Below are 24,581 nucleotides of genomic sequence, written 5' to 3'. Positions count from 1 at the left end.
GCTACTGCTGTAATTATCTCTCCTTTCCTCAGAGAAGCAGGCAGTTCCAATTCCAGCTTCTCTGCTAATTCTTGCAACTTGTTTTATTCACTTTTTGCAAAACTTCCAAAGTTACTGCATCCACATCCAGAAAACTTTTGGCGACTGAAAGAGCCATTACTATTCTAAGCTTTGTCTAACCAACCAAACCAACATCTGACCTAAAGACACGGGCACCTACCACTCACTGTTTAAAATCCTGCAAAGAGCATCCAATCTGTTATGGACTAGGCTAGACCAATACATTCTTGAACAGGCAGCCCCAGACCATAACTTTGCAATTTGTTTTGGTAAGTGCATAGTGAAAATTATCCAGAGTAAAATGGCCAGGTTGACTATTAGATTTTAAAACAGACAAAAATGTATTCACATAATTACATAATGAAACATAAAGAACAGAATAAAGAATGCCTACAGAACTCAACTTATCCAACTAGACTTATCCGAATATACAGAACAGTCCCAATGAGCAAACTCCCTTTAAAAACCAGTATAAATGGAACACATGCCCACAGGTAGAAGTTGAAAGGCAAAAAAGAGAGAGCAAGTTTTCACACAGCTCCCTGGTGAACTTCCCAGTTCAAGACTGAGCTAAATCTGCTCAGCTCAGCTCAACTAAAGAGCTGACCACATCCCTCTCTTTATACAGATCACTTCTAAAGCATGATCACTTTGTCCTAAAGTCTCATCTGTTTACATATAAACAAAAGGCCTCTCAAAATCTTTTTCATCTCTGTACCAAACCAGACTGATCGCAGCACTGCCCGGTTTATTGCCCGTCTGTAAAAAGAAAATCAAGGACCGAGTCTCCTTGAGCTAAGGAACAGCTTTTAGGGAAAAAAGGGACTAGCTTTGTGATACCCTGCTCTACCCATGTCTCCAAAATGGCCACAACATTGATGTTCCAGGTATCAACTCATGCTGCACGTTCTCCCACATTATTCTGGATGCTCCTGGTGTTGAAGTAGACACGCTTCAATCCACCTTCCTGCCTGCCGGTACACTCCTGCGACCTTGAAACCTTATTCAGGACCTCACTCCTCTCAACATCCTGTACACTGGAGCTACAATTCAAGTTCCCATCCCCCTGCTGAATTAGTTTAAATTAGCACACATTTCCCCCCAGGAAATCGGTACCCCTCTGGTTCAGGTGTAGACCATCCCATTTGTAGAGGACCCACCTACCCAGAATGAGCCTCAATTACCCCGGTATCTGAATCCCTCCCTCCTGCACCATCCCTATAGGCATGTGTTCAACTGCTCCCTCTCCCTGTTCCTCATCTCACTAGCACATGGCATGGGTAACAAACTGGAGATGATAATTCTGTTTGCTCTAGCTCGAAGCTTCTACCTTACCTCCTTGCATTTCTACCTTAAATCCCCATCTCTTTTCCTAACTATGTTGTTGGTGCCTATGTGGACCACGACTTGGCGCTGCTCCCCCTTCCCCTCAAGGATTCCAAAAACATGATCCGAGACATCACAAACACTGACACCCGGAGGCTACACACCTGCTGTGAGTCTGTTTCATTTCCACAGAATCTCCTATCTGTCCCCCTAACTATGGAGTCAGGTGAAGTTTTCAAATTTACAAAAGCTATGAACAGAATGGATATGCAGAAACTGTTCCCACTCATAAATAGATCAAAAATTAGATGCACAGATTTAAAGTGATTTGCAAATGAAGCAAATGCGAGGTGAGAAAAGACTCTCTCACTCAGTATGAAGTTTGAGTTTAGACTGCACTGCATGGAAGAGGCGGGTTCAATTGATTCATTGAGAGGGAATTGATTTTTTTTAAAAATAGGAACAAAATACAGGGTTACAGGAAAAGGCAGGAGATATACATTAAAGTGGTCTGAAAGCTAATGCAGACTTTATGAGCCAAATGGCCTCCTTTTGCATGCAAACATTTTGTGATTAGTTTAAGGAACATGGGAATTGGAAGCTGGAGTTAGTCATTCAAGCCTGCTCTGACATTATTTCTGATCATCTTCATCGCAGCCATTTTCCTGCACTGTCCTCACATCCCTTGTTTTCTTTAATATCTCGATCTATATTGGTCTTTGTCCTGAATGCATCCAATGTCATAGTCTCCTCGGAAAATCCCAAAGGTGCAGACCGGGGTGAAGGGGGAAACTATTCTTGTTGGTGAAGGGAGAAAAAAACAAAGGAGACAGACTTAAGATGATTGCCATTGCAATTTTTGACACTGAGAAAAGCAATTTCAGTCAGCAATGTCTCATTTCTACAATGTACCTGCCTGACACTGGTGATGGCAGCTTCAATTGAGATGTTTAAAAGACAGTAATTGATAATTTTTTGAAGAGAAAATATTTGCAGGTCAATAGAGAAAGTCAGGGGAGTGGTTGAGATTCTGTTGCATTGGACAAGTACACACATGAGAGACTGACTGGCCTCCTTCTGGGTCTTACATATTCAATCTTTCTATGCTTCTCAGCCAACAATGATCCAATTATATTCTCAATACAAAGCCTTGTTTTAATTCCTGGTTCCATCCTTAATTATCACTTAAATAAATATATTTAATTACAACAAGCTCTGATTTAATAAATAACCTCCAAGCAAAGCAGTGGGCTCATATTTTTAAGCTTTTCCATCTTATTTTTAGGTGCTGATTGACTTGTCTAATTCCTCACATTTTGATAACACACTGAGATGGTATCCCCTGAAGGAACAGGCTGAAAGTATTGACCACGCAAGGTCCCATTCTGGACAAAACAGCCAGCAGTCACCAAAGCCCTCAGTTATTAAGAGTCGGAGCCATGGTATCTTCCCAGATCCATCCAAGGGTACGTGATGTTCACTTTTCATGAAATGTTTATGTAATTCCTTCTTTATCAATGCCTCTGGTCATCCAAGGGTCAACACCCATTGCACAGGAGGAGGAGTCTGTGTTTAATTTACTGCTTAATAAAAGTAACCGGGATGAACACTGATTTGTAGATGAAAGTACATCCTAAACAATGAAGCGATCACTCATTTTGTGACTAGATGGAGGATAAGTTGTAATTCCAGTATTCAGGAGGGTATTGAAGAAGTTGATCATATCTAAAAACATTTCCTGTTTTAAATGTAATACAAATGAAATGTAATAAAAAGATATTGAGATTCACTTTTGGGTTTTTGAGTGGAAGGTCAAACAAATTATCTGAGTTCTGAGGAAACAAAATTTGCTTTCGTTGCAACAGCATCAGACATTTTTTAGCCAGTTGATGTAGTCTGGTTCAGTACCTTTGAGGAATCCAGTCACAATGGCTGAAGTAATTTATAAATAATATTACATTAAGAACATGGACAAAGCAAAGGAGTCAAAATTTAAATTGTTGCTCATATGACAATGTTGATGCTAACAAATTTGATACTTCAATTTTTTGTCAACTTGTTACAAAAAAAAAGTCTTTTTATGGTTTTGCTGTAAGAAGAACCTTAATGATCGAGAAAAGAAAATATTCTTTTGGCCTTCTCCAACCCAGTTCAGGATCTTTCAAATTCCCTCACTCCTGTAGCATGAGCAATCTTCATATTATTATTGATAGTTTGAGTTCATTTTCAATGTAAGTTGCATCTGATATTGTTTGACATTTTCTTCCACTCCCAGCTAAATGTGCAAGTATTTCCTCTATTAATATCCCGGATTTAATAATAACTCAAACATGTCCCTTCCTGTGATTTTGATGCATGTTGAATCACAGATTAAAGAAAAATCCTACAGTGACTAGTGATTATCAGAAAACATTTTTCAAATATAATGGAAATACAAATGATAAAATATAACTGATGATGGCACTCTGACATCTGTAGAGATTGAGACAAGATTTCAGACAAGAATGAGTGTGGAAAAAAAGAAATCATAGACACTACATTGGAGAGCTTTGGAATGTACAGATGTAAATAAAAGAGTGTGACAGTACATTTGGAGTGCGAGACCCCTACTTAGGGAAAAGAAACCAACAGCCTCAGACATGTTGAATGTGTGGAAACTCACAGCCCAGACGGTTCTAAGGAGTGGCACCTAATTATGTGAGCAGCAGTATCAGCCTCAAGCACAGAATAATACAATTTGCATTCCTGCCATTTCTAACCCTAACCCTAACCATACTGCAGGCTCAGCAATGAACATACAGCTGTAATCACATTACCAAGAATCTTTAGGGCAACATTTCTTCTGATTTTCTGCCTCTTAGCTTTGAGTAGCAAGCAAATATATTTACATAATAAAACTAAGAACTGTGGATGCTCAAGATCAGAAATAAAAACAGCAGATCTGGCAACAGAGAAAGCATAGTTCACATTTCAAGGCTAGTGACTCTTAATCACTTACCTTCATGGTGGAATCAATGTATTGCCTTAAGTTTGGTGAAGAAAATAAGTTTAGAGAGCAGCACATGCTCCTTCGGTCTTGTTAGGTGGCATTGGTTATGACAAGGTGTTTCATGATTGCCTTTGTTAGGAATAGGATTATATTTCATTCTGTGGACACTAACAGTTGCATACTCAAGGAATGCTACACTCCGAGAGCTGCAATCTTTTGAATGAAACCTTCAATCAAAGTTCCATCTGTACCCTCAAGTGGACAAGAACAATCCCACTACACTATTCTTAAGAGCAATACTGGAATTTCTCTCAGGATCATCCTTCAGTCATCATCACCAAACAATCTGTTTATCAAATTACTGTCACATTGCGGTTTTGAGGAAGCTTTCTGCATGCTAATTATATTACAATATCAGCTCCAGCTCACTGGCTATGAATGTTTTGGGACATCACAAGTTTGTGAAATGCAAGTATTTTATTCTTTCTACTTCATCAAAACATCTGACCGACTTACTTCAATAAAACACCCTTTACCTAATCTATTTTAAGGAAAACATTTGTAATTTTTACAACAACTTCTTATAACTGAAGTCCCTCATCACTGATACCATCCAGAAAATATGTTCCAATGCCTTCACAACTTAATAAGAATAAAGAATATTTTTTTCAAAAACAATTATTTCATGTGATCTCCTGCTTGTTTCTTTTCTATGTACTTGATCTTACACATGCAAAATAAAGCTGTGTCCATCAGAACTAACATTCAAACTGACATTTCCGATGTTAAAACAATGATGTGAATCTGGGTTCAATGGATGTGTGTAGTTGTCAACATTTGATCGTGGAACCTATTAGCTCTAGCTGACTGGTATTTAGTGCTTCTCACCTGCAGGTTGGACCTGGTTAAATTTCTGATGTTGAGTTTACAACATCTGTCCTCAGTAGAGTCATTTCTTTGCTGAATGGGTCGTCAAGCGTTAATGCTATTTAAGATTTACAATGTTTTCAAATTGATAAGTTTTCCCTATATCTAACTGTTCCTACAATAAAATACAGATCTTCACCAGATTAAAGCTTCTGCAGTAAAGACATGCATTTACATTATGGTGATTGTTTGAATTCGAACAGACATGGAGTCTGTAAGCACAGGGTTTAGATTAGAGTGGTGCTGAAAAAGCACAGCAGGTCAGGCAGCATCCGATGAAGGGCTTTTGCCTGAATCGTCGATTTTCCTGCTCTTTGGATGCCCTCATAGAGAAAGTGGCTGGAATGGAGGCAGACCTAACTCACAGATTACTTTAATATTTCTGTTATCCAATGACAGAGTAATTGTGTAAAGATTGGAATACAGAAAATAAACCACTGAAAATAAATGTCATGACAACTACATTCATCACTGATATTTGTTCCACCAGAAATGCACGTGGCCACCATTGAGAAATCCCAGAGCAGTCCTGCCAGCTCAAAATCTTCTTCAGAAGGACATTTACGTTCTCATGGGCCATCTCGAAGCCAAAGCAAAACCAGTGTCACCCAGACCCACCTGGAAGATGCTGGGGCCGCCATTGCTGCAGCAGAAGCAGCCGTGCAGCAGCTCCGACTCCAGCCAAGTAAACGACGCAAATAACTTCCTCAGCATGGCAGCTTAACATTCATCTGTTGCCTTTTGTCTGAACTCCCTTAACTTTCTGAGCCTCTGTTAATCCAGTTTTTTTTTCAGTTCACTCCTATCGTTTGCATCATCTGCTCACCGTATGTAGCCGTACCTCTCTGTGAATCGTATTTATACATCACTGATCATTTTCCTATAATTGTGACTTTTCATTTGGGATAAGGCAGTGAAACTGGCTGTTCCTCTATTGTTAGTCCCTCAACCAAAGCAACCAGTTATGTAGATGTGAATTTGAACAAAATATCTGATGGGTGACATAAACCTTCACATCAGTTTCCATTTTATTAGTAATAACACTCATTATTAGTTACTCTACTGATTAATGTACCCACAGAGTGTAATTTTAATAATTTAAATTTTTTTGCTCCCTGTTATTGAGTGTTTTTCGTTCATGCACCTGCTACACGATTGCTAGAAGTAACATTCTGAGCAACAAAAGAGGTGTTCAGCAACTGTTAATCCATTTGACACTGCTGTGATCTCTGTCACTTGCTTCCAGCTGTCACAATCCAGATAATCCTAAACTGGTTATTGCAGACCTAGATCCATATCCAATAATGCCCTGAACATGTGAACAAACAGAAATAAGCCATTTGGCCGAGTCTTTCTCCCATTCAGTACGTTTGAGATGGAACTGACTGGAACCTCAAATCCATGTTCTTGTCTATCCTCGATAACCTTTCACCTTATTGCTTAGCAAGAATCTATTTATCTCTACCTTAAAAATAATCAAAGACTCTGTTTTCTCCACCTTTTAAGGAAGAGAGTTTCAAAATCTCTGATCCCTTGATAGAAAAACAAGCCTCATCTTTGGTTTAAATGGCTGATCCTTTACATTTAAATAGTATCCCTAGTTCCCATTAGGGGAAATATCTTTTCCAAATCCACCCTTCAATTAAACCACCTCTTATTCTTCTAGACTTCAGTGAATGCCTAAACTGTCCACGTTTTCCTCATAAAATAATCCATCCATTCCACATATTACTTGAATAAATCTTCTCTGAACTGTTTCTAAATCATTTGCGTCCCTTCTTGGATAAAGAAACAGACATTGTCAACAGTACTCCACAACTGAACAACCTCACTACTTTTGTATTGAACTCTCATTATGAGCAATTGCATTGTATTAGTTTTCCTATTTACTTACTGTACCTTCATGCAAGCCATTGTAGTTTATTCATAGATCACCCTATTCCCCTACATCTCAGATCTTTTCAACATCTCAATATTTTGATAACATATTTATTTTCTGTGCTTCCTACCAAAATAGTAAATTTCATATTTCCCCACATTATATACCATTTGCCAGATCTTTACTCCCTGACTTAACCTATCGATATCACTATGTCGCCACCTTAGCCCTCTTCATAGCTTACTTTTCCACTTACCTTTTGTTTCTTCAGGAAATTTAGCAATGATACCCTTCATTCCTCCATCTAGGTCACTTTTACGAGTTGTAAAATGTGGAGGACCTAGCACTGATCCCTGTAATACGCTGTCATTACAACTTGCTAACCTGAAAAGTACCAATTTATTCCTAGTGTCTGGTTCCTGCGAGTCAGTCAATCTTAAATCCATGTCAAAATATTACTGCCATCATCATGAGCCAAAACTTTTGATGTGGCACTTATTAAATGCTGATTCTCCTTTATCCACAACACATATTTCTTCATCAAAGAACTCCAATAAATTGCCTAAACTTAATTTCCTTTTCACAAAATGAAGTTGACACTCTCTAATTAACATGAACATTTTCTCGTGTCACATTATAACATCCTTAATATTAATTTCTAACATTTTCCCAATGACAGATGTTAAGCTAACTGGTCTGTAGTTCCTTGCTTTCTGTCTCCCTCTGTTTTTTGAATAAAGCAGTTGCATTCACTATTTTCCAACATAATGGAACCTTCCCAATCTTGAAAATAATAATGCTAAGAAATAATAATTGAAATAATAATTATGATTCATGATTATTAAAATCGATTAAAAATTAATTTTAAAAATTTCACTTTTATATGTCAAGCTCAAACAAACTATATGCAGAGCTTTGAGAATTTGCTATCTGTAGACGAAAAGTGAACGGATTCATAGCACGTTCAATGTGAATGTTAATAAGCACAACAATCCACCTTAACCTTATTGAACAGCTGTGCAGTTAGCATCATGGCTGTGTTCCCTGCAATTAGGTAGATTCACCATGCAAAGCACACCTGCTTGATACAATTGGCATATCCATTTCTCCTTTCACAAATTACCTTAAATTGCAAAATGTAATATATCATACCTTGTATAATCATTCAGTCATGCAGAACTTGATAATTATTTAAACTTTGAGAAAACATGTTTTAAATTCATTTTGCCCTCATCAGGACAATTCACTAGAGTACCAATTAAATGGGAAACTGAACATTTATACTGTATGGCAACTTTCAAGGATCTATGTACATGGACACCAAGATCTCTCTGCTCATCTACACTACCAAGAGTCTTAACATTAACCCAGTACTCTGCTCTCCTGTTACTCCTTCCAAAATGAATCACCTCACACATTTTGCATTAAACTCCATCTGCCACCTCTCAGTCCAGCTCTGCAGCTTATCTATGTCCCTCTGCAACCTACAACATCCTTCGGCACTATCCACAACTCTACCGACCTTAATGTCATCCACAACTGTCATACCCCATCCTTCTACACCCTCATCCAGGTCATTAATAAAAATTACAAACAGCAGTGGACCTAAAACCGATTCTTCGGGTACACCACTAGTAATTGAACTCCAAGATAAATATTAGGCGGAAGTTAGACCTCATCTTCCACCTCAGCACTCTCCAACCCCATGGCATCAATGTGGATTTCACCAGTTTCCTCATTTCCCCTACCCCCACCTTACCCCAGTTCCAACCTTTCAGCTCAGCACCATCCTCATGACCCATCCCATCTGTCCATCTTCCTTCCCACCTATCTCCTCCACCCTCCCCTCTGATCTATCACCTTCCACCCATCTCCATCCATCTATTGCACTTTCAGCTACCGTCCCCCCCAGCTCCAAACACCTCCCATTTATCTCTCCATCCCTGAGGCGCCCAGCCTCATTCCTGATGAAGGGCTTTTTGCCCAAACCATTGATTTTCCTGCTCCTCAGATGCTGCCTGACCTGCTGTGCTTTTCCAGCATCACACTCTTGACTCCAAGACGAATATTTCCAATCAACCACCACCCTCTGTCTTCTTTCAGCTAGCCAATTTCTGATCCAAACCACTAAACCATCCTCAATCCCGTGCCTCCGTATTTTGTGCAATAGCCTACCTTGGGGAATCTTATCAAACGCCTTCCTGAAATCCATATACACTACATTAATCACTTTACCCTCATTCAACTGTTTGGTCACCTTCTCAAAGAAGTCAATAAGGTTTGTGAGGCACGACCTAACCTTCACTAAACCGTGTTATCTATCCCAATCAACTATTCCTTTCCAGATGATTATAAATCCAATCTTTATTACATTTTCCAACATTTTACCCACAAGCGAAATAATGCTCACTGGTCTAATATTACCCCAGTTGTCTCTACTCCCCTTCTTGAACAAGGGAACAACATTTGCTATCCTCCAGTCTTCTGGAACTATTCCCGCAGGCAATGACGACATAAAGATCAAAGCCAAAGGCTTGGCAATCTCCTCCATCGCTTCCCAGAGAATCCTAGGATAAATCCCATCTGGGCCAGGGGACTAATCTATTTTTACACTTTCCAGAATTGCTAACACCTCGTCCTTAAGAACCTCAATCCCATCTAGTCTAGAAGCCTGTACCTCAGTATTCTCCTCGACAACATTGTCTTTTTCTTTGTGAATACTGATGTAAAATATTCATTTAGTGCTTCCCCTATCTCCTCTGATTCAACGCACAACTTCCCACTATAATGCTGGATTGGCCCTAATCTTACTCTAGTCATTCTTTTATTCCTGATTTATCTATAGACAGCCTTAGGGTTTTCCTTGATCCTATCCACCACCAACTTCTCATATCCCCTCCTAGCTCTTCTTAGCTCTCTCTTTAGGTCTTTCCTGGCTAACTTGTAACTCTCAAGTGCCCTAACTGAGCCATCACATCACATCCTAACATAAGCCTTTTTCTTCCTCTTGACAAGGGATTCAAGTTCCTTAGTAAACCACTGCTACCGTGCTCGACAGCTTCCTCCCAGCCTGACAGGTACATACTTATCAAGGAACTGCAATAGCTGTTCCTAGAATAAGCTCCACATTTCAATTGTTCCCATCCCCTGCTGTTTCTTTCCCCAACCTATGCATTCTAAATCTTGCCTAATCGCATTATAATTGCCTTTCCTCCAGCTATAACTCTTGCCCTGTGGTATATGCCTTTCCATTGCTAAAGTAAACATAATCAAACTATGGTCACTATCACCAAAGTGCTCACCTACCTCCAAATTTAACACCTGGCTGGGTTCATTACCCCTATCCAATCCAGTGTGGCCTTGCCCCTTGTTGACCTTGTTGACTCTCCTGCACACAGTGGACAAAAACTGACCCATCTAAAGTATTTGAACTATAGTATTCCCACTCAATATTTGGGAAGCTAAAGTCCCTGTCATTTTCACTTCTATTGACAATCATCTTTGCTATTCTTTCCTCTACACCTCTGGAACTATTCGGAGGCCGACAGAAAACTCCCCAAAAGTGACCTCTCCTTTCCTGTTTCTAATCTTAGCCCATACTACCTCAGTATGTGAGTTTTCAAATGCCTATCTGCTACCGTAATACTGTCCTTGACTAACAATGCCACACCACCCATTCACACACACCCCACCCTCTTTTACTATCTTCTTTGTTCTTACTTAAACATCTAAATCTCGGAACCTGCAACAACCATTCCTGCCCCTGCTCTACCCATGTCTCCGAAATGGCCACAACATTGAAATCCACAAACCAACCCATGCTGCAAGTTCACCCACCTTATTCCAGATGCTCCAGGCGTTGAAGTAGACACACTTCAAACCGAATTCTTGCTTGCCAGTGCCTTCTTCCAAACTTGAAACCTTATTTCTAACCTCACTACTCTCAACCTCCTATATACTTGTACAACTATTTAGGTTCCCCCTGCTGACTTATGATTCTGCCCGGTTTAAAATGTAAACAAACCCTGGCTTTAACTGTCAATGATCATTAACGGAATGCTCCATGGCAATGCCTCCACAAATCAGAGGCAATTTGCAAAGCAATTAGCAGTCCTTTCTCATCTAAATGTTGTCTTTTTATTCTACTGACTTGACATCTTTATGAATTGTCCTGATAAGTGCAAGACAAAAAGCTCTGTCAAGTTCTAATTCTTCTTAGAAAAAAACTGGATGAGAAAAATTACCAGTTCAGAACTTTTTAAAGTAAGTCAGTCTTTTTTCACTTCAAAGTATTTTACATAAAGCACACATCAGCTGCTTTGTTGGACTGTATAACCAATTTCATAACCGGATCTTGGATATAATAACTCATTCTATGAGAAATACTGACACAAATTGATCAAGGATAGTCAGCATGGTTTTGTGAAGGGCAGGTCGTGCCTCACAAACCTTATTGAATTCTTTGAAAAGGTGACGAAGGAGGTTGATGAGGGGAAAGCGGTAGATGTGGTATATATGGATTTTAGTAAGGCGTTTGATAAGGTTCCCCATGGTAGGCTACTGCAGAAAATACGGAGATATGGCATTGAGGGTGAGTTGGAGGTTTGGATTAGGAATTGGCTGGATGGAAGAAGACAGAGGGTAGTAGTTGATGGCAAAGTTTCTTCATGGAGTGCCGTCACTAGCGGTGTTCCGCAAGGATCTGTTGTGGGACCATTGCTGTTTGTCATTTTTATAAATGACCTGGAAGAGGGGTTAGAAGGTTGGGTGAGCAAGTTTGCGGATGATACGAAAGTCGGAGGAGTTGTTGACAGTGAGGAAGGATGTGGCAGGTTACAGCAGGATATAGAGAAGCTGCAGAGCTGGGCAGAAAGGTGGCAAATGGAATTCAATGTAGCTAAATGTGAGGTGATTCACTTTGGGAAGAATAACAAAAAGATAGGGTACTGGGCTAATGGTCGGATACTTGGTAGTGTGGATGAGCAGAGGGATCTTGGTGTCCATGTACACAGATCTCTGAAAGTTGCCACCCAGGTAAATAGTGCGGTGAGGAAGGCATATGGCGTACTGGCTTTTATTGGTAGAGGAATTGAGTTCCGGAGTCCTGAGGTCATGATGCAGTTGTATAAAACTCTGGTGCGGCCGCATCTGGAATATTGTGTGCAGTTTTGGTCGCCATACTATAGGAAGGATGTGGAGGCACTGGAACGGGTGCAGAGGAGGTTTACCAGGATGTTGCCTGGTATGGAAGGAAGATCGTATGAGGATAGACTGAGACACTTGGGGCTGTTTTCATTAGAGAAAAGAAGGTTTAGGGGTGACTTGATTGAGGTGTACAAGATGATTAGGGAGTTAGATAGGGTTGACAGTGTGAACCTTTTCCCGCGTATGGAGTCGGGTATTACAAGGGGGCATAGCTTTAAATTAAGGGGGGGTAGATATAGGACTGAAGTTAGGGGTAGGTTCTTCACTCAGCGAGTCGTAAGTTCATGGAATGCCCTGCCAGCAGCAGTGGTGGACTCTCCCTCTTTATGGGCATTTAAGCGGGCATTGGATAGGTATATGGAGGATAGTGGGTTAGTATAGGTTAGGTGGGCTTGGATCGGCGCAACATCGAGGGCCAAAGGGCCTGTACTGCGCTGTATTCTTCTATATCTATATCTATATCTAAATTAGAGCTCTGTAGCAGTATCTCTAGCACTATATTTGTTGAAAACTAGAAGAAAAATGATTCCAGGCATTTGATAAGGTGATAATAATGAATGAAAATGTACAAGATAGCACGCATTATCTTAGGATGAGGAAACCATTTGACATGGCCTTTCACTATTTACCCCTATCCAACACAGAATATATTGGTAATCATGAGATTGTGAACAAAACAACTTGCATTTAGATAGCATATTTTATGTGGTAAACTATCCCAGCTCATCTCACTTTGGGCATTATAAAGTGAGATAAGATACCAAGCTATATAAGGTAATATTAGGGTAAATGACCAAAACATTTTTCAGACAGATGTTTTTCAAGAGTGCTTTAAAGGATGAGAAAGAGCTAGACAGCTAGCAAGTTGTGTGGAATGTAGTCCAGAACTTAGCTAATATTAAAAAAAAACAAAGGATAAATGCTGGAGAAAGCTAGTAGGTCTAGCAGCAACTTCTTCAGAGTTCCAAGGAAGAATCATATCGGACTCACAATGTTAACTCTGTTTCTCTCCACGTGGATGCTGCTAAACTTGCTGAGTTCCTTCAGATTTCAGATTTACAGCATCTGCTGTACTTTGCTTTTATACCCAAATTTAGGAGTTGGGCAATTAAAGACATTACGAGAAAGTGAGGACTGTAGATGCTGGAGAGTCAGAGTCAAAAAGTGTGGCGCTGGAAAAACACAGCAGGTCAGGCAGCGTCCAAGGTGCAGGAGAGTCAATGTTTCGGGCATAAGCTCTTCATTAGGAATGTAAGTCAGCACTGGTGAAGCAATTAAAATCAGGGATGCTGAAGAGAATGGAAATACTGTACATGACTATAAAAAAGGAGTATTCAGTAAATTTGAGGATTGAGGGACTGGAGGGATGGACAGATATAGGGAGGGACAAGGACCTCGAGAAAGCAAGCATGAGATTTTTGAAATCAACCTGTTGTTTATTCTGGAGTCAGTACAGGTCAACAAATATACAGGTGGTAGTAAAATAAGACTTGGTGCAAAGTTTGTGAGAAGATTTGTAGCTCGGGTGCTCGTTGTTGTGGTTCTGTTCGCCGAGCTGGGAATTTGTGTTGCAGACATTTCCTCCCCTGTCTAGGTGACATCCTCAGTGCTTGGGAGCCTCCTGTGAAGCGCTTCTGCGATCTTTCCTCCGGTATTTGTAGTGGTTTGAATCTGCCGCTTCCGGTTGTCAGTTCCAGCTTTCCGCTGCAGTGGTCGGAATATTAGGTCCAGATCGATGTGCTTATTGATTGAATCTGTGGATGAGTGCCATGCCTCTCGGAATTCCCTGGCTGTTCACTGTTTGGCTTGTCCTATAATAGTAGTGTTGTTCCAGTCGAATTCATGTTGCTTGTCATCTGTGTTTGTGGCTACTAAGGATAGCTGGTCGTGTCGTTTCGTGGCTAGTTGGTGTTCATGGATGCGGATCATTAGCTGTCTTCCTGTTTGTCCTATGTAGTGTTTTGTACAGTCCTTGCATGGGATTTTGTACACTACATTGGTTTTGCTCATGCTGGGTATCGGGTCCTTCGTCCTGGTGAGTTGTTGTTTGAGAGTGGCTGTTGGTTTGTGTGCTGTTATGAGTCCTAGTGGTCGCAGTAGTCTGGCTGTCAGTTCGGAAATGCTCTTGATGTATGGTAGTGTGGCTAGTCCTTTGGGTTGTGGCATGTCCTCGTTCCATTGTCTTTCCCTTAGGCATCTGTGATGAAATTGCGGGGGTATCCGTTTTTGGCGAATATATTGTATAGGTGTTCTTCTTCCTCTTTTTGCAGTTCTGGTGTACTGCAGTGTGTTGTGGCTCTTTTGAATAGTGTCTTGATGCAACTTCTTTTGTGTGTGTTGGGGTGGTTGCTTTCGTAGTTCAGGACTTGGTCTGTGTGTGTGGCTTTCCTGTATACCTTTGTGGTGAATTCTCCGTTAGGTGTTCTCTGTACCTCTGTGAATCACTAGAGAGGAAGAAAAGGACAACCAACTCCCATTCCTAGACGTGATGGTACAGAGAACACCTAACGGAGAATTCACCACAAAGGTATACATTGCATGAAATTTTCCTTTACATTCCAGTGATTGGTTTTTCATCCAAAGTCCTGTTTATCATGTTTCATTTTTCAAATCCAGATGCTCGAGTACATAAATCAAGGATCCATATTGTGTTTTTCTAAAAAGCCTGTACTGTTCTTACCACCAATGGCAGTATGAAATTCATGTGATAAGAATATAGATCCCGATATTTAAGATTACTTACAGTGTGGAAACAGGCCCTTTGGCCCAACAAGCCCACACTCCTAACAACTTAGCCTGGCCAACTCACCTAACCTGCACATTTTTTTTTTGGATTGCGGGAGGAAACCAGAGTACCCGGAGGAAACCCACACAGACACAGGGAGAATGTGCAAACTCCACACAGAGAGTTGCCTGAGGCAGGAATTGAACCTGGATCTCTGGCGCTGTGAAGCAGCAGTGCTAACCACCGTGCCACTATGCCACCCACCAATATGATCCAAATAACTTGTTTTAAAAAGAAATTGCCTTTATCAGTATTGTATGCAGGTCAATGGTGGGTAATTAATCCATTAGATATACATATAATCATTGTTAGTAGGAACCCCATAAAGGACCAGAGTGATTACTGATATCAAATTATAATCATGTCCCATAAAGCACTTCATATAAAACCTACAGTTTGAGTTCATGTATATGTAGGGGTTCATTCATTAGAGATCTTCTTAATGCGTTTGACTTTATTAACTTTTATAACTCTGAATTTTGCATATAGGGCACTTTCCACATCAAAGCAATTTCTGAGCCAAATTAAGTGTAATCAAGTCTTGACAAAAGAACTGGCCAGTTTTAACTCCTTAATGCTGTGCATGATATATCTCTTTTTGGTGTTTACACAACTTATTTAAATGGAACACTTCTGTTTGCATGAAAAACACTTAAGCTGGTTCCATCTGAGGATACATACTCTGGGTTTCCATTTCACCCACACTGCCACAGCACATAAAAGCGGTCAGGCTCAGAGTCATGCCAGGAAGCACAGACACAGCATTGCAGGCGTCCCTATTCAAAGAACTCAGTCTGACAATCTGCCTTCACCAGCCAATGAGAACAAAGACCAAAGCCAACTTGCCATAAGGAAGGTGATGTCAGAAGGATCACCCAAGTCTGAGGGAGGTAAGATCAATATTTTGAAATGTTATGAAATATTATTCAAGATTATTCAAGAAGTTTGCAATTTTCTAAATGGGTCAGCAAGTATGCAAGATTTCTAAATATTTTTAAATGTGAATTGAATCATTGATTTAAAACATTTATCTCAGCTTAGTGACCTGCTCTAAATTAGTCAGAAATCACACAATTCTAGGTTGTATAGTTCAACAGGTCTATTTGAAATCACAAGCTTTCAGAGCATGCTCCTTAGTCAGGTGAACTTCTGATTTTGACCACCCCAGTCCAACACCGGCACCTCAACTTCATGCTCTGAATTAATAATGGAATTGCAGATATTATGTTTGCAAATGACTTGTCAATATACTTTGTAATGCTTCTTCCAAACATGCTCCAGTCTAGCAAAGAGATGAAGTGGATTCCTGCCAATGGAGGGTTGTTTTTCAGACTGGAGGCCTGTGACCAGTGGACTCCCACAAGAATTGGTGCTGGGTCCACTACTTTTCATCATTTATATAAATGATTTGGATGTGAGCATAAGAGGTACAGTTAGTAAGTTTGCAGATGACACCAAAATTGTAGGTATAGAGGACAGCGAAGAGGGTCACCTCAGATTACAACTGGATCTGGACCAGATGGGCCAATGGGCTGAGAAGTGGCACATGGAATTTAATTTAGATAAACGTGAGGTGCTGCATTTTGGGAAAGCAAATCTTAGCAGGACTTATACACTTAATGATAGAGTCCTAGGGAGTGTTGCTGAACAAAGAGACCTTGGAGTGCAGGTTCATAGCTCCTTGAAAGTGGAGTCACAGGTAGATAGGATAGTGAGGAAGGTGTTTTTTTATGCTTTCCTTTATTGGTCAGAGTACTGAGTACAGGAGTTGGGAGGTCATGTTGTGGCTGTACAAAACATTGGTGAGGCCACTGTTGGAATATTGTGTGCAATTCTGGTCTCCTTCCTATTGGATAGATGTTGTGAAACTTGAAAGGATTCAGAAAAGGTTTGAAAGGATGTTGCCAGGGTTAGAGGATTTGAGCTATAGGGAAAGGTTGAATAGGCTAGGGCTGTTTTCCCTTTAGCGTCGGAGGCTTAGGGGTGACCTTATTGAGGTTTATAAAATCATGAGGGGCATGGATAGGATAAATAGACAAAGTCTTTTCCCTGGGGCCAGGGTGTCCAGAACTAGAGGGCATAGGTTTAAGGTGAGAGGGGAAATATATAAAAGAGACCTAAGGGGCAAATTCTTCATGCAGAGGGTAGTACATGTATAGAATGAGCTGCCAGAGGAAGTGGTGGAGGCTGGTACAATTGCAACATTTAAAAGGCATCTGGATGTGTATATGAATAGGAAGGGTTTGGAGGGATATGGGCCGGGTGCTGGCAGGTGGGACTAGATTGTGTTGGGATATCTGGTTGGCATGGATGAGTTGGACCGAAGGGTCTGTTTCCATGCTGTACATCTCTATGACTATGACAGTGTGACCATTATTTCATCAATCACATTGAAATTCTAAATCCTCCTGTGTTTGATTTGTTTTCTACCATCTTTTCTTTTACATTTTCTAAGTATTTCTTACACTCTGCTACATAGAAACATAGAAGAAAGAAGCAGGAGGAGGCCAGTTGGCACTTCAAGCCTGTTCCATCATCATCACGATCATGGCTGATTGTCCAACTCAATAGCCTGATCCTGCTTTCTCCCCATAACCTTTAATCCCATTCACCCCTAGTGCTATATCTAGCTGCCTCTTGAATACCTTCAATGTTTTGGCATCAATTACTTCTTATGGAAATGAATTCCACAGGCTCTCCAATCTTTGATATAATGTTTCTATCGGGACCTTGAGATCTCCTTCAGATAATCTGATTTTCGGATAATTGGTATTCAGATAATTGAGGTTGCTCTGTATTGTGAATAGCTGGGATCCTAGCACCGATCCCTCTGGAACCCCAATAGTCACTGCCTGCCAATTGAAAAGGACCCATTCTTTCCTACTCTTTGTTTCCTCTTTGCCAACCAATTTTCTTTCCACCTCAATACACTTTTCCCAATCCCATGTGCTTTAATCTTGCAGAATAATCACTTATGTGGGACTTTGTCAAACGCTTTCTGAAAGTCCAAGTATATTACATCAACTGGCTCCCCCTTGTCAACTCTACTGGTTACACCTTCATAGAATTCCAACAGATTTGTCCAGCATAATTTCTCCTTCATAAATCCATACTGACATTGTCCAATCCTGCTGCTGATTTCTAAATGCTCCGCTTTAAAGTCTTGATAATGGATTTGAGAATTTTCCCCACTACCGATCTTAGGCTTACTGGTTTATAATTCCCTGGTTTCTTTCTACGTCCCCTTTTGAATATTGGAGTGACATTAGCTACCTTCCAATCTGGAGGAACTGTCCTATAGTTTATAGAATCCTGGAAGATGACCACCAATGCATCCATTATTCTTACAGCCACTTCCATAAGTATTCTGGGATGTAGATTATCAGGTCCTAGGGAATTACCACCTTCACTCCTCTCAATTTGACCAGCATAATTTCTGTACTAATATTGATCTCCCTCAGTTCTTCCCTCTTACAAAATCTTGCATTCTCTAACATTTCCAATAAATGATTTGTGTCTTCTTTTGGGAAGACAGAAACAAAGTATGTATTCAGTTCTCAGCCATTTCTTTGTCCCTGATTATACATTCCCCCATTTCTGTCAATAGTGGATGTACATGTGAGTTCACCAATCTCTTTCTCTTCACATACCTATTGAAGCTCTTAGTGTCAGTCTTTACGTTCCGTGCAAGCTTATTTTCGTACAGTATTTTTCCCTTTTTAAACAATCCCTTGGCCCTTTTTTGCTGAATTCTAAACTATTCCCAACCCTCAGATTTATTTTTCTTGGCCAATCTGTCTTGGATACTGTCTCTAATTTTCTTTGTAAGCCATGGATTGGCCCTCCTACCCATCTTGCTTTTGTGTTGTTGCAGTTCCTCCATGCGTTCCTTGAATATTAGCCATTGTTTATCCATTGTCATCCCTTTAAGTAATTCTCCCTAATCTGTCAAGATCAAGTCACAACCCATATCTTCATAGTTTCCTTTATTAAGATTCAGCACTCTAGTCTCCGAATCAACTACCTCACTCTCCATCTTGATAAAAAAATTCTATCATGTTATGGTCGCTCATCTCCAAGGGGTTTCACACAGCCAAATTGGCAATGATTCCCTTCTCATTATACAGTACTCAGTCTCAGATAGCCTGCTCTATGGTTGGTCCCTCCACATATTGGTTAAGAAAACCATCCTGTATACACCAAGAATTAGCCACAATACGGCATTGTGGCTAATTTGCCCAATCTGTGTCTCGCCTCTGTTTCTCGCACTCTTTTTCAGCCCCTCTGTTTCAGCACATCTCTTTCTCCCCCTCTGTTTCTCCCCCTCTGTTTCTCGCCCTCCTGAAGAAGAGCTCATGCCCGAAACGTCGATTCTCCTGCTCCTTGGATGCTGCCTGACCTGCTGCGCTTTCCAGCAACACATTTTCGGCTCTGATCTCCAGCATCTGCAGTCCTCACTTTCTCCTGGGTTTCTTGGGCTCTATTTGAGCCCCTCTATTTCACCCCCTCTGTTTCAGCCCCTCTGCTTCACTCCTCTGTTTCAGGCCCTCTGTTTCTTGCCCTCTGTATGAGGCTCTCATTTTCTCACCTACTTTATCAGGCACTCTGTTGCTCACGCTTTGTATCAGGCACTCTGTTTCCCACCCTGTGTATCACGTACTCTGTTTCTCACCCTCTGTTTGAGTCTCTCAGTTTCTCATCCTCTGTTTATCACCATCTGTATCCGGCACTCTGTTTCTCACCAACTGATTCTCACCCTTGGTTTCAGACACTCTGTCTCTCACCCTCTGTTTCTCACCCTCTCTACAAGGCACTCTGTTTCTCACCCTCTGTTTCTCTCTCTGTGTCAGGCTCTCTGGTTCTCACCCTCTGTTTCAGGCACTATGTTTCTCAACCTCTGTTTCAGGCACTACGTTTCTCACCCTCTATTTCTCACCCTCTGTTGCAGGCACTTTGTATCTCACCCTCTATATCAGGGACTCTGTTTCTCACCCTCTGTTGCAGGCTCTCTGTTTCTCACAATCTATATCAGGACTATCTTTCTCACCCTCTGTTTCTCTCTCTCTGTGTCAGGCTCTCTGTTTCTCACAATCTATATCAGGACTATCTTTCTCACCCTCTGTTTCTCTCTCTCTGTGTCAGGCTCTCTGTTTCTCACCCTCTGTTTCAGGCACTACGTTTCTCACCCTCTGTTTCTCACCCTCTGTTGCAGGCATTTTGTTTCTCACCCTCTATATCAGGGACTCTGTTTCACACCCTCTGCATCAGGCACTGTATTTCTCACCCTCTGTTTCTCACGCTCTGTACCAGGCACACTGATTCTCACCCTCTGTTTCTCACACTCTGTTCCAGGCCCTCCATTACTCACCCTCTGTATCAGTCACTCAGTTTCTCACCCTCTGTATCAGTCACTCAGTTTCTCACCCTCTGTTTCAGTCACTCAGTTTCTCACACTCTGTTTCAGGAACTCTGTTTCTCACCTACTGTTTCCAACTCTGTGTATCAGGCTTGCTGTTTCTCACCCTCTGTTTCAGGCCCTTTGATTCTCAGCTGTTTCAGTCACTCTTATTCTCACCCTCTGTTTCTGGTAATCTAATTCTCTCACTCTGTTTCTCACTCTCTGTATGAGGAACTCAGTTTCTCACCTTCAGTATCAGGCACTCTGTTTCTGATACTCCATTTCTCACCTGCTGTTTCAGCCACTCTTTTTGTCACCCTCTGTTTCTTGCCCTCTCACCCTCGGTTTCAGCGCCTCTGTTTAAGCCCCTCTGTTTCAGCCCCTCTGTTTCAGCCCCTCTGTTTCAGCCCCTCTGTTTCAGCCCCTCTGTTTCAGCCCCTCTGTTTAAGCCCCGCTGTTTCAGCCCCTCTGTTTCAGCCTCTTTGTTTCTCGCCCTCTGTTCCTCACACTCTGTTTCAGCTCAAGTCTTTCAGCCCCTGTCTTTCTCACCCTCTGTTACAGCCCCTCTGTTTCAGCCCCTCTGTTTCAGCCTCTTTGTTTCTCGCCCTCTGTTTCAGACCCTCTGTATCTCGCCCTCTGTTTCAGCCCGTGTTTCAGCCCCTGTCTTTCTCGCCCTCTGTTTCAGGCCTTCCGTTTCAGCCCCTCTGTTTCTCGCCCTCTGCTTCAGACCCTCTGTATCTCCCCCTCTGTTTCAGCCCCTCTGTTTCTCGCCCTCCTGAAGAAGAGCTCATGCCCGAAACGTCGATTCTCCTGCTCCTTGGATGCTGCCTGACCTGCTGCACTTTTCCAGCAACACATTTTCAGCTCTGATCTCCAGCATCTGCAGTCCTCACTTTCTCCTCTGTTTCTCGGGCTCTGTTTCAGCCCCTCTATTTTAGTCCCTCTGTTTCTCGCCCTCTGATTCTCGCCATCTGTTTCAGACCCTCTGTTTCTCGTCCTCTGTTTCAGATCCTCTGTTTCTCGCCCTCTGTTTCAGCCCAAGTGTTTCATCCCCTGTCTTTCGCACCCTCTGTTTTAGCCCCTCTGTTTCTCGCCCTCTGCTTCAGACCCTCTGTCTCTCGCCCTCTGTTCCAGCCCAAGTGTTTCAGACCCTGTCTTTCTCGCCCTCTGTTTCAACCCCTCTGTTTTTCGCCCTCTGTTTCAGACCCTCTGTATCTCGCCCTCTGTTTCAGCCCCTCTGTTTCTCGCCCTCTGTTTCAGACCCTCTGTTTCTCGCCCTCTGCTTCAGACCCTCTGTATCTCCCCCTCTGTTTCAGTCCCTCTGTTTCTTGCCCTCCTGAAGAAGAGCTCATGCCCGAAACGTCGATTCTCCTGCTCCTTGGATGCTGCCTGACCTGCTGCGCTTTTCCAGCAACACATTTTCAGCTCTGATCTCCAGCATCTGCAGTCCTCACTTTCTCCTCTGTTTCTCGGGCTCTATTTCAACCCCTCTGTTTCAGTCCCTCTGCTTCACCCCTCTGTTCAGCCCCTCTGTTTCAGACCCTCTGTTTCTTGCCCTCTGTATGAGGCTCTCATTTTCTCACCTACTTTATCAGGCACTCTGTTGCTCACGCTTTGTATCAGGCACTCTGTTTCCCACCCTGTGTATCACGTACTCTGTTTCTCACCCTCTGTTTGAGTCTCTCAGTTTCTCATCCTCTGTTTCTCACCATCTGTATCCAGCACTCTGTTTCTCACCAACTGATTCTCACCCTCGGTTTCAGACACTCTGAGTCTCATCCTCTGTTTCTCACCCTCTCTACAAGGCACTCTGTTGCTCACCGTCTGTTTCAGGCACTACGTTTCTCACCCTCTATTTCTCACCCTCTGTTGCAGGCTCTCTGTTTCTCACAATCTATATCAGGAACTATCTTTCTCACCCTCTGTTTCTTTCTCGCTGTGTCAGGCTCTCTGTTTCTCACCCTCTGTTTCAGGCATTACGTTTCTCACTCTCTGTTTCTCACCCTCTGTTGCAGGTATTTTGTTTCTCACCCTCTATATCAGAGACTCTGTTTCACACCCTCTGCATCAGGCACTGTATTTCTCACCAACTGTTTCTCACGCTCTGTACCAGGCACACTGATTCGCACCCTCTGTTTCCAGCACTGTAATTCTCTCCCTCTGGTTCTCACACTCTGTTTCTCACTCTCTGTTTGAGGCATTCAATTTCTCACCAACTGTTTCTCACCCTCTGTTTCACGCACTCTGTTTCTCTCCCTCTGATTCTCACCCTCTGTTTCTGTCATATGTTTCGCGCCCTCTGATTCTCACCCTCTGTTTCTCACACTCTGTTCCAGGCCCTCCATTACTCACCCTCTGTATCAGTCACTCAGTTTCTCACCCTCTGTTTCAGTCACTCAGTTTCTCACACTCTGTTTCAGGAACTCTGTTTCTCACCTATTGTTTCTCACTCTGTGTATCAGGCTTGCTGTTTCTCACCCTCTGTTTCAGGCCCTTTGATTCTCAGCTGTTTCAGTCACTCTTATTCTCACCCTCTGTTTCTGACAATCTAATTTTCTCACTCTGTTTCTCACTCTCTGTATGAGGAACTCAGTTTCTCACCTTCAGTATCAGGCACTCTGTTTCTGATACTCCATTTCTCACCCTCTGTTTCAGCCACTCTTTTTGTCACCCTCTGTTTCTTGCCCTCTCACCCTCGGTTTCAGCGCCTCTGTTTCAGCCCCTCTGTTTCAGCCCCTCTATTTCAGCCCCTCTGTTTAAGCCCCTCTGTTTCAGCCCCGCTGTTTCAGCCACTCTGTTTCAGCCCCGCTGTTTCAGCCACTCTGATTCAGCCTCTTTGTTTCTCGCCCTCTGTTCCTCACCCTCTGTTTCAGCTCAAGTCTTTCAGCCCCTGTCTTTCTCGCCCTCTGTTTCAGCTCCTCTGTTTATCGCCCGCTGTTTCTCACCGTCTGTTTCAGCCCCTCTGTTTCTCACCCTCTGTTCCTCGCCCTCTGTTTCAGCCCCTCTGTTTCAGCCCCTCTGGTTCAGCCCTTCTATTTCTCGCCCACTGTTTCTCGTCCTCTGTTTCTCACCCTCTGTTTCAGTCCCTCTCTTTCAGCCTATCTGTTTCCCACCCTCTGTTTCAGTCCCTCTGTTTCAGCCCCTCTGTTTCAGCCCCTCTGTTTCAGCCCCTCTGTTTCTCGTCTCTGTTTCTCGCATTCTTTTTCAGCCATTCTGTTTAAGCCCCTCTGTTTCAGCACATCTCTTTCTCCCCCTCTGTTTCTCCCCCTCTGTTTCTCCCCCTCTGTTTCAGCCCCTCTGTTTCAGCCCGTCAGGTTCACACTCTCTGTTTCACGCCCTCTGTTTGATTAGATTAGATTAGATTACATTACATTACAGTGTGGAAACAGGCCCTTCGGCCCAACAAGTCCACACCGACCCGTCGAAGCGAAACCCACCCATACCCCTACATTTACCCCTTACCTAACACCTACGGGCAATTTAGCATGGCCGATTCACCTAACCTGCACATCTTTGTGGGAGGAAACCGGAGCACCCGGAGGAAACCCACGCAGACACGGGGAGAACGTGCAAACTCCACACAGTCACTCACCTGAGGCGGGAATTGAACCCGGGTCTCTGGCGCTGTGAGGCAGCAGTGCTAACCACTGGGCACACCTCTGTTTCACCGCGGCTGTTTCAGCCCCTCTGTTTCAGCCCCTCTGTTTCAGCCCCTCTGTTTCAGCTCCTCTGTTTCTCACCCACTGTTTCAGACCCGCTGTTTCAGACCCTCTGTTTCTCGCTGTCTGTTTCAGCCCAAATGTTTCAGCCCCTGTCTTTCTCACCCTCTCTTTCAGTCCCTCTGTTTCTTAGCCTCTCTTTCAGCTCCTCTGTTTCAGCTCCTCTGTTTCAGCCCTTCTATTTCTCGCCCTCTATTTCTCGCCCACTGTTTCTCGCCCACTGTTTCTCGCCCTCTGTTTCTCCCCCTCTGTTTCAGCCCCTCTGTTACAGTCCCTCTGTTTCTCACCCTCTG

The 24,581-nt window shown here is 42.4% G+C and overlaps 1 protein-coding gene across 13 annotated transcripts in view; it reads left to right on the top strand.

Moving 5' to 3' along the window:
* LOC122561485 (protein piccolo) overlaps window positions 1–24,581 on the top strand; it is a 650,955-nt gene that overhangs the window by 476,750 nt on the left and 149,624 nt on the right. For 6 of the 13 annotated variants that reach the window (XM_087999305.1, XM_087999304.1, XM_087999306.1 and 3 more), the window contains 3 exons: window positions 2,672–2,852; window positions 5,793–5,987; window positions 15,885–16,061. The exons of 1 other annotated variant lie outside the window; for it this stretch is intronic. In XM_087999305.1, coding sequence (XP_087855431.1) covers window positions 2,672–2,852; window positions 5,793–5,987; window positions 15,885–16,061 — 553 coding nt within the window. Of the gene's footprint in view, window positions 1–2,671; window positions 2,853–5,792; window positions 5,988–15,828; window positions 16,062–24,581 lie in introns of those variants that run through there. 6 more of the 13 variants (XM_087999309.1, XM_087999310.1, XM_087999308.1 and 3 more) reach the window with 5 other exon arrangements.

The sequence above is a fragment of the Chiloscyllium plagiosum genome, unplaced genomic scaffold (assembly GCF_037043375.1).
Source record: "Chiloscyllium plagiosum isolate Xiang-an unplaced genomic scaffold, Cpla_swu_hap1 HiC_scaffold_23, whole genome shotgun sequence".
Taxonomy (NCBI): Eukaryota; Metazoa; Chordata; class Chondrichthyes; order Orectolobiformes; family Hemiscylliidae; genus Chiloscyllium; species Chiloscyllium plagiosum.
The sequence above is the reverse complement of the archived record's forward strand: the minus strand, read 5'-3'. Positions and strand labels throughout refer to the sequence as shown.